The 10,534-nt window shown below is 52.9% G+C and overlaps 1 protein-coding gene across 2 annotated transcripts in view; it reads right to left on the reverse strand.

Moving 5' to 3' along the window:
• Olfm1 (olfactomedin 1) overlaps positions 1–9,295 on the reverse strand; it is a 41,655-nt gene extending 32,360 nt beyond the window's left edge. For both annotated transcript variants that reach the window (XM_028757006.1, XM_028757008.1), the window contains exon 1: positions 8,926–9,295. In XM_028757006.1, the coding sequence (XP_028612839.1) occupies positions 8,926–8,991 (66 nt within the window). In that variant the 5' untranslated portion in view covers positions 8,992–9,295. The remainder of the gene's footprint in view (positions 1–8,925) is intronic.
• Positions 9,296–10,534: the final 1,239 nt, after the last annotated feature.

Here is a 10,534-nt window from a genome sequence, read left to right on the forward strand (position 1 = left end):
CCACCTGGACCTGAGCGTCTCCACCTGGACCTGAGCGTCTCCACCTGCACCTGAGCCTCTCCACCTGCACCTGAGCCTCTCCACCTGCACCTGAGCCTCTCCACCTGCACCTGAGCCTCTTCATCTGCACCAAACTCTCTCCACCTGTACCCAAATCTCTCCAACTGTACCCCAACTTCTCTCATCTGTACCAAGTTGTTCCACCTTCACCTGAACTGAAAGGATCAAACTAATCCCTTCCTACTCTTCCAGGTCCAAAGCAAAGCCCTGCTCAGTCTTTTTCCAGATCTGGCAGGAGGGTCCACTGTCCCTAAAGCTTTTGTGAAGATATCTGAAAGAGCTGGTGTTAAGTGCCATTTGATTTAGTGTTCTACATAGCACTTCCAGAAGTGATTTTTGGATTGTGGAAGAATAGAGGCATTTACATTAAAGTGTCCATGGTGCCAGCCAGCAGCCAGTGTTCCTAAAGAGAAACTCAAGCCTCAATTTCTACATGATTTCCCTTGAAGCAAGGGCTAGCCCATATTTGCCACTGAATAACCAACACACTGATGGAGCAGATGCTGTGCCCAGACAGTCCTGTGGATTTGCCATCCAGGATGTCACTGGGACCTCTCAGAAGCTTACAGGGGAGTGCTACTCCCAGCTCTGCCTGCATATGAACTGCTTGGCTTTGGAAGATGAGCAGATTTGGCCCAGGCAGTGTGGAAAGACAGCCCATTCTCAGGGAAGATCCCATAAGCATGGCAGTGCCCCTGCCCCTTGGATAACTTAGCACCAGTCTCCTGAGTGCCAGGAGTGTGTACATACAGCTCTCATCCTGATGACCCAGGGAATCAGCTGGAGCCCTCTGCGGCTCTTGCTCTTGAAGCTGGTAAGGTCTCAGAAGGCCTGGGGTTCTGTTACCTGTGATGAGTCACAGATCTCTAGTCTCACGCCCTCCCCTTACCTGTCTTGGCTTGAAATCCGCACAGTTGTATCAACAACCAGGACACAAGAATCCTGACCCTCCATAGCCTGAGTTCCTCAGCTCTGGAAGTGAGGGCCAAGTCTACTTGCCTCGTACTAGCACTTGGGGCTAGCACTTGGTATGTGTAGGGTGAGGGATGCTAAGGAATTTCCTGGCAATGACAGGACCATGGAGGATAGGCATGTGCAGTACACTAGCACTGCCTCACCTAAGAGAATGGAGGCCCCAGGGTAGGAGCCTGCTCAGGAGTCAGGGCTAACAGTGACCACCTGGAGGGAAGCTGGTCTCCAGTTCAGTTCTTAATGTTCCCTAGCAAAGGATAGTTCCGTAAGACAAAGTCTGGATGACAGGTTGAAGTATAACAATGTCTATGTGGCCTAGTTCCAAATAATTTAAAAAGGAGAGGAATGACAGGAAGGAGAGAGAGGAAAGGGAGGTGGGAGAGAGAGAGAAAGAGACAGAAGAGTAACAGAGACAAGAAGAGACTGAAATAGTGAGGCTGAAATAAAGACACAGAGAAATACAGAGATAGACAGACAGACGAGGATAGATAGACATTGAACATTGATAAAGGAAGATAGAGACAAAGAGGCATATGGAGAGGGATAGAGGCAGGGGGATGACAGAGAGGGCCGAGGGAGACCAGCAGGGGCAGAGAGATTAACGGGAGAGTTCCCATGTGGAGCTACTTCTCTCCCAGTCCCCGTCCATCTCATCTTTCTCTGAGGCAGAAAGAACATTCTGGAAATAGGAAAATGATTGTATTTAGCACAGGACAGTCTTCCAGTAGCCACAAAAGGCCCCATGGGTAGGCAGGCCATACGTCTCCCACATAAGCCCATATGTGTCCTCCAGAAGCACAGGGTTTTGGGGACAGAGATGAGTGGAGCTGTGCTTGCCATCCACATCCCACCTCAGCCTGGCTCTTTACACTCTAGACCACCCAAAGGCCAAGGGTACATGACCTGCCATCGCTGGCCTCTCTGAGCAGCCCTGGGGGCTACTCGTGTCTTGGTGCCCTTGCTCTCTGTCTATATCATGGGAAGTGACAGAAAGAGGGGCTGTCCTTCCCTGTGGCCCTGAGTGAGAAGGCAGAGGTTCCAGGTCCAACCCAGCCGTGGGCAGGAATCACACTGCAGCCATCAGGAGCCACTGAGTTTGGAGTTTATCAGTAGAGCTTGCAAGACAGCTAATCCAGAGACCTGAGGTCCTCTGATAATTTGTCCCTTTCTCTTCTACTCTGGTTCCAACAATTCAAGTCTCCCAGTGACCAAGTGCCACACCCTCCTAGCAAAAGACTCCACAGCCCTCAGCTGTCCCTAAGACAGTGTCCCTCACTGATGCTCGATCTTCTGCATTTCTGGCTCATTAGATGTGCACCTGCTCTGTTCATCCAGAGAGCCGACTGCCATGCTGCTCCCTTGGGCCTTAGCAGTGCCTCTGCCTCTCTCCAGCCTCTTTCATTCATGTCCGTGGGAAGGCTCAGCTCATGTACCCAGAACTATTTGGTAGAACTGGAGCCAAACTCTGGGAGTGGTACTTCCCAGTGGACACATTCCCCTTGGGGCTAACCTGCAGTTTCTGGGAGCTATAAGACTCCACTTCCTCCTTCCCAAGAGAGGAGAGTTGCCACAGCTGAGGATGGGCTGACTTCTCTGGCAGCAGCACCTGACCTAGATGTGAATTAAACTATGCATGATTAGAGACAACACACTGACTGGGGGTGATCATCAGGGAGTGGAGGAATGTCGAGATGTCATACCTGCTCAGCAGTGGATCCTGATGCTGTCAGACCCTGCTTGCCAAGCTTGACTTTCTCTGAACCCTGTCCCCTCTGCTTCATGGTGGCCTTTTGCTGCAGAGCCAAAGCTGAGCTGTGAAGATTCTCTAACAAAGATTGTGCAATCTTGGGGAAAAACTGTCTGTGAATCCCTATGTCACTGATAGGAGGCACAGGACAGTAGTCGAGCGTTCTCCATGGCTGCTACACACCGCTGAATCACAAGAATAGACGTGGGCCAGGCAGTACCATATAACAGAGCAGGGGTAGCCATGTGTTGGTTGGGTGGCTGGGTATAGGGACTCACATACTAAAGGCACAATTGCTGGAAAAGCCTCTCTCCATTTCTTTGAGTTTTGCTATGCTAAATGTACCTGAGATGCACTGAGAAATACACCTGTGTTCTCCCTTTGACCTTCAGCCACCACCAGGTATCACCCACAGCCAGTGGGAAGTTCCCTTCTCAAAGCCTGCAGGAGAGCAAGTTTGTATCCTGGGGGCAGCTCTGAGCAGGAGCATAAGTCCTCAGGGTGAGATGCCCACTCAGACCACGAGATTGAATAGAATTGTTTTAGGTAAGTATGGTCACTACTGGGCAACTAATCAGAGTTGCTAAGGAATCAGCATCCTCTCTCGTGTGTGTGTGTGTGTTATAGAGAAATGGTCTTATTCTGTAGCCCAGGTCTTAAACTCAAGGCAATCCTTCTGCCTTGGCCTCCTAAGCACTGGGATTATAGGCATAAGCCATAACACCTAGCTTCAGACTTTATTTTGGGCTAGGGTCTTGAGTATCCCAGGTTGACCCCAAGCTCACTATGCAGCTGACACCAAACCTCAGACCCTGCAGCCTTTACTCCTTCTCAGGTGTTTTCCACCAAGCTCAGTTTTAAGTGGTACCAAGGGCAGAACTCAGAAGGGTTTGCGTGCATGCCAGGCAAGCACTCCACCAGCTGAGTTATATTTTGGGTTATCAGTTCTGTGGAGCGAGAGATAGCTATGTTCATTTCTGTAAAGAAACCACTCTCACTGACTGTCACCTGAGCTGAGGCCATGAACTTTAACACAGGTACAGAGAATAGAAGATGGTCTAGGCAGAAAAACTACTCTCAAGAAGCCTGAAACAAAGGCGAGTCACACATAGACAGTTCTGATCCCTCTGAGGAGACTCAGGCCATCCCTGCACTTCACAAACTGCACAGATCTTGCAAGTGGTGGGGCAACACCCACACAGTGATTGGGGTGATCTAGAGACCTGCACATAGGTGACATCTGTTCCACATGGCTAGGTTCTACTCGTGACTTCTGAGGTCTCAAGATTCTGCATAATGTCAACTAACCCCTGTTTAGTTGCTTTAAGACTGAGCCAAGGAGCCCCAGCATGCACTATCAGATGTCCCCGGGTCTCTGCAGGCAAGAGAACCCACCTGAGGGCTGAGCCTTAGCAGGAAGACAGGGACCCTGACCATGGGCTTCAGACTCTGTCTGTTCCCTTTGCTGTTTCCCCTTGAATGTCAGCATTTTGTCCCACAGCTAGATAGCCACCCACAGCTCTGCACCACAGAGGCTGCTGTGACCCAGGAACACAGCAGGCACCTCCTCTCTCTGCTGCTTCACGACACAGAGCTGTTTATTTTTCAATCTGTTTTAGCAGACACCTGAATTTTGGGTGTCAGACAGAGCTGGGGCTGCATCTGCTCCCCCCCACAGAGGTTTCTCCTCCTCCCTGAGCCTCAGTGTCCTCATTTTAAGAACAAAGATGACCCCAGGTCATAGGGACACTGTGGCATGAAAAGCTGAGTCCCCCTATGCCTCCCATTTATGCCTGATGGAAGGATGACCCAGACAGTGTTAGCCCTCAGCAGTGGCTAACCTGCCAGTGCCCTGAGCCTCTGGGGAGCTTCTGTAGCTGAACAATCTGAAAAAGAGTAAAGGGGGAAGGGGGAGGTTTTACTTTCCATCTCTCATCCTCTGTTGGACTGCAGTGGTAACTTAGGTCACCTGGAGGTAGAACTAGCCAGTGGCTACTGGTCTCTGCCAGCCTCACAGAAACAGCATCCACACCATCTCTCAAGGCTGCAAGCTGCTTCTCCCCATCAGGCCAGTTCAGGCTTATAGTTCCTCGAGCATCTAATTTACTGTAGCTGGTAATTAGTTTTGTATCACCTTACGCGGTGATGCAAATACTGATTACAGGGCCTGATAACTGTAATAGTAAATACTACCCAAGGCAGACGACCACTAACTAGCTTTAGACTGTGGAGGGCTGAAGAGGGAATGGGAAGCAAATTGCTGTGTGTATGAGGGATTTACAGCACTCTGTCCTTCTTCCCTCGCCCCCATGTTCTCCAGCCTCACCGTGAGCAAGGTAGGCCCATGTATCTGAGTGCTGTGTCTTAGGAGCTGGGCACTTGTGTTCAGAGCTATCACTCACCCCTCAGTAGTGCAAAAAGTAAGTTCTGAGATAAAATCTGTAGGAAAAGCCAGTCCCACCTGGCTCCCTGTCATCCTCCTCATCACACAGTCTGTGTGACCAAGACAGAGGAGGAGCTGGGGTGAGGGGTGGGGCTGGGAAGATGAGCAAGGTGTCCATGGGACCCCCATGATGCAGGCTTCCTGGGATTCTGGGAGACGGAGTTAACATCACCTGCTCTGTCTCTTCCTGTCCCATCCACAGAACTACCCAGGTATGGCCAAGTGTCCTGTGTGGGCTAAGGCTTGTTATATCTGCAAGCACCTACAGTGACAGTCCACCAGACTCCAGGATCAAGTGCACAGAAGTCACTCAATAAAGATAGAAATGGAGCAACAACCATAGTAGTGGTGGGCAGGAGAGAAAGCTCTATCGGCATTTACAGCTTTGGCCTCACTAGGGTACCAGGAACACTGGATTGTTAGTGAAAGCCCATGCTGGGCTGGGTGTGATGGCTAATGAGGAGCTGGCCCCCAGCAGTCACTGGAGCATGGGATACAGCAGAGAAGGGTTCTAGGCCCTTTGTCTACAGCAGCCTCTGCAGCTCCCTTTCCTTCCTGGTCTCCCTTCTCATCTTCCTGCTTGGGCTCACCCAGAAACGACTCTAGCACCCAGCTGGGATATTATCCTTCTCCCAAGCTCCTTCCATTGACAGCTAGAGCACTTGGTGTAAGCCACTCTTGTGTTAAATGGCATGGCAGAGCCTCAAATCTTCCCACAAAGTGTATAGCCTCAAGTGACGGTGACAAGGACTTGGATTTGTGTGTTACCATAAGCTCATATCTAGAAGGGGCTAAATCCAACCAGTTCATGACCAAGGAAGGGTTGTTAGAGAAAAGGGCTACTGAGTAGAGCAAGTGCAAGAAAGGAGTCGGCGGGCTGTAGACAGTGGAGAAGGCGATGAGATCATCCCATTTAACCTTCCAGCTTCTAAAAAGATGCAAGGTCAGACTCAGAGAGGTAAAGACCTGACTCAGTGCTTAGTGTGACTAGTATGAACAGCCTCGCTCAGTCAAGGTCATCACTGCAGAGCTTCCCAGCCCTTACCTAACGCCCACAGATCATGCTTCTATCTAAGCCAAGCCTGGAGACCAGGGAGCCCCAGTCACACCCCCCAGCTCAGGACTACAATAAACAACCCAGTGCCCCACTGGGAGGCTCAGGATGGTGTCACCAACACTGCCCTCAAAGAGCACCAATGTCAGCTTTTTATTAAAAACCACAGAACAAGGCCACACCAAGCGGCCTTCTGTCTGAGGACAAAGTTCAAGAGGGCTATGGCTTTGCATGGAGCAAACTATCAATCAGTACTTGGCATTTGATTGATTAGATCATCTTGAGCCAGCTGCTGGGAGAGCAGATGGCCCAACACGTGCTCCATGCCCCCACCTGCCTCCCTAGATCCCACAGGCAGCCCTCATTATGGGCAGGGCTGGCCTATCCGTCTGAGGCTGGTTCTCATGCCCACCTGTACCCAGCCACACCCACCATCCTGGGATCTTAGGTCCCCACTTGTTTGGAAGAGCTGAAAGCAAATGTGGCCGCGAGGAGCACTTTTCCTGGCTTGGGAGTGGAAGACAGATGCTTTCTGAGGCCCAAAGGTGTTTGAGTGTTTCTTGTCACAGTAGGATTGAAAAAACAGATTTCCAGGCATGGATATCCTAAGAGACTAACTGACTCAGTGCAACCCAGCCTCCCATCTCAAGCTGTCACCACTGACTGTGAGAGCCACCTGTCCCCATCCCAAATGGGGCCCCTGACCGCAGAACCCAGAGAGAGAGCTGAGCCTTCCTAGACTCAACATGGTTGGATGATTTGAGACATTCATGAGACTTGGTGCCGAAATCCTATCACTGTCAGGGTAACAGGTTACCCAGGCAAGATTCTACAAAGGAGACTTCAGAGGCCCTGCTGGGGGAGGTGAGGAATCTCAGGGCTCAATTTCTAAGAAAGAACTTTCCCAGCAAGCAAGGAACGAGGAAGGACTTCATTGTCTTTTAAACACTGGCTTCGGACTTCGGGAGCTGGCCATGGTCCTGAAGGCAGCTTGCAGGGAGGGAGCCCTTTCTGGAGCCCAGTGGTGGGTGGGGTTTCTGAGTGTGCAGGGGTCTGTTGAAGGGCCTTCCTGGAGCACAGGCTCTGTTAGGACAACTGGCAAACACCAACATAGAGACACAGCATCTAACTGAAGTTGAACTAAGTTTTCTCTCCATTAACAGCAGATCTTTGAAAAGACAGGTAGAGGATTTAGGGAGGAAAATTCTCTTGTGGTTGGACAATTGAGACATAAAGGCTTCCAGAAGGGGGAAAAAGTGATTAGGGCAAAAGGGTCTATGAGGAGAGTCGCTTCCAAGACCACCCAGGACCAGCTATCTGATGCCAAGATGTGTTGGAAACAAGGCATTGCCCGTTGTAAGGCTGCCACTCTGCGAAGCAATATCTGTGTGGCTCTTCATGGCACACAGTTGCGTGGTGTGTGTGTGTGTGTGTGTGTGTGTGTGTGTGTATCCATCCATGCACCATGCTCAGCCAGTACCCTCCTCCATGCTTTTCCCAGAGGGACCAAGGAAACTCCCTTTCCAGAGTTCCACAAAGACCATCTGTAGGACTAACAGGACACCTGTCCAGGAAGCTCCAGGCAAAAGTCACAGAGGGCAGGTGGGACATCAAATCCCACCCTCAGGTAGAGTTTGAACTGTGTGTCCTGGACATAGTCAGGGAAGCCAGCAAGGGCTTTCAGGTGAACAAGGGAAGCTTGTTCCAGAGTCTTCTGCCTGTGGTCTCCTAACTGCTCTCTGGTCTCTCCTCTCTCTTTTGTTTCCTCTTTTATTCTGAGAGATGAACAGAGGGAGGCAGAGAGGGTCTGGGCACCTAGGGTTGGGACCAAAAGCTGGGCTGCCCATCGACATCCTGGACTTTTGACTGACAAGTGGGGAGTCTTAACTCAGACCAAGGCACCGTGGTACTACACAAAGGGCATTTTAATGTCACTCCTGAGCAGCCCAAAAGCTGGCAGGCTCTTCTCTGCCAGCCTGAGCACCCTAGTAGAAAAGCGGCCTCCCAGCTGGGAGCACACAGCCTCCAAGCTGCAATTTTAAAATGGAGAATACCCTCCCAGACACACATTCCGGTCGGTACATTGTTCTGGACAGATGAGCACTGGGCATCTCCAGCCTTCCCACATGCACACAGCACATCGTCCATGCCTCTAGCCGCGTGTGGTTACAGCCCCCAAATCCTCCACAGCCAACAATGCACCCGAGCGAGCGCCTTGCAGCTGCCCTTCCAGGGCTTAGTGGCACCGTGCCCACCGCGCAGAGGGTAGCGTTGTTCCCAAAGGGACAGTCTGGCCCCCGAGGGGGGTGTGTTGGGAGGCAGGAGTTAGGTACCTCCACTGGCAAGAATGCATGGTGCCTTAGCAGTCGCCTCTGTCTTCCCTACCAGATGACAAACCCAGGAAACGAAGCCCCCAGTTTGCCCCCTGAACTTCTCAGGAGTGGGGAGGTGGTCTTGGGAGAGGGGCTGCTGTAAACCTCTGATCCAAGGCTGAGGAAACCCGGTCTATATCAGTCTGCACCCCTCCCTCAAGCCCGGGGCCGGCCGGCACTCCAGTCCCATCCTCAGCCCCAGCCCCGGGGACAGCTCCCCGACTTTGCCCCGCTCACGGTGGCCCTGGCAGAGGAAAATGGCGTTGGTCACACGTACTTGGGTGAGTTCGGTGCCCATCACCAGGAGGACCAGGAGGCTGAGGAGCTTCCGGGCCGGTTGCATGTCTCACGGCCACTCCGACGTCCTGGCGTGCGGGGCCTGGGTGCTGGCGGCCGGTGGCTGCGGGGACGTGGACGCGCTCCCGGCTGGGGTTGGGGCTGGGGCTCCGGCCGCGGCTCGAGCTCCGGCGGCGCCTGCTCAGCAGCCGGGGCGGGCGGCGCGCGGGCTGTGCTGCGCTGAGCCTCCGCTCTGCATATTTATGGTCCCGGTTCCGGCGCGACTGCCTCTCGGGCAGGGCTGGGCTGGCGGGGCGGGGGCTGCGCTTGCTTTCCCTGCGCGCCAGGCGGGTCCCCGCGCGCCCGGGCTCGGCGAAGAGGCGCGCCCTGCGGAGCTCGGCGGCGCGCCCGGAATGCAGCGATGCCAAAAGTTTGCTCGGTGAGGGGCGCGGGCGGGGGCGGCGCCGAGGGACCCGTGCGCCTCGCTTGCGCGGGGAAGGGAGGAGGGAGGGCGGCGGCCGGCGGGGAGGCAGGCTGGGACAGGATGTGACATCAAAAAGGCGGGGGAAATTGAACTGGGCCAGACAAGTCTATCTGGCTGGTCTTAGACCAAGGGGAACTTCGGGACCCACTCTGGAGATTCAGCCAGGGACCACTGAGTGGTGACAGAATGGCACCCGGGGAAATTCCTAAAGAGGAGGTGTCCAGAATGGGTGGAGTGACATCCTCAGAGTCAGGTCCCATAAGCTGCACAAGTCCTTCCTAGGTGACTCTTAAGGACCAGGGGTGGCAAGGATGTTTCCAGAAGCAGCACGAAGGGGAAGACGAAGTCAGGTCACCTGAGAATGGAAGAGGCCTTTCCCATTCCTGTAGGGTGGTCTGCTAGGGGTTGAAGTGTGACCCGGGAGAGGTGCTGTGTTCCATACTCAGGTGGGGGTTGGGATGGGCATATCAGCTCTGTTGGTGTGTGTGGCACCCACATAGGTGGTTATACACATGCTGTGGCATCTGTCTTCGGGTTGTCACTTTCTTTCTTTACCCCACATACCTATGCTCAGGAGAGGAGCACCCAAGAGAGTCCAAAAGAGAATCCTCCAGCGGATCTGAGCCCTCTCAGCCCCTGTGGGCTTAACCCTTGTTCCTTCTCCTGGCCCTGGAGTCCCCCACTAGGGTGGAGATACCCTTTTTGAATTTTCTTGTACCCAAAGCCTTAGACTGTAGGGACCTTGACTTGGGGCCAGACTTATCTTCCATTTAAGTTGTACACTTTGGTGGAGGCGTTCCTGAGGTGTTTGTTGAGCAGCTTAGCTGCAGAAGGCTTTGAAAGCACCGGAGATGATCTCTCCCCAATGTTTTGCTTTCAGTCCCTGGAAAATGAACTCTGTAAAGAAAATCCATAATACCAATAGCTGTGAGGAGGCGTGGCTCCATGCTTTTATATCACAGGAGAAGATAAAGGGTGGGCTGTGGTGAGGACAGAGGGTCTAGGGTGGGTGAGTTGGGTAGGGTGGGTGAAAGGGGCTGGGGGTGGCTCTGGTGTGGGACTTACCTAGGGAGTTCCAAGCAAGATGGGATGTGACTTTCTGTGTGGGTTTGCAAGGTCCAGTCCA

The sequence above is a fragment of the Grammomys surdaster genome, unplaced genomic scaffold, assembly GCF_004785775.1.
Source record: "Grammomys surdaster isolate TR1022 unplaced genomic scaffold, NIH_TR_1.0 126133, whole genome shotgun sequence".
Taxonomy (NCBI): Eukaryota; Metazoa; Chordata; class Mammalia; order Rodentia; family Muridae; genus Grammomys; species Grammomys surdaster.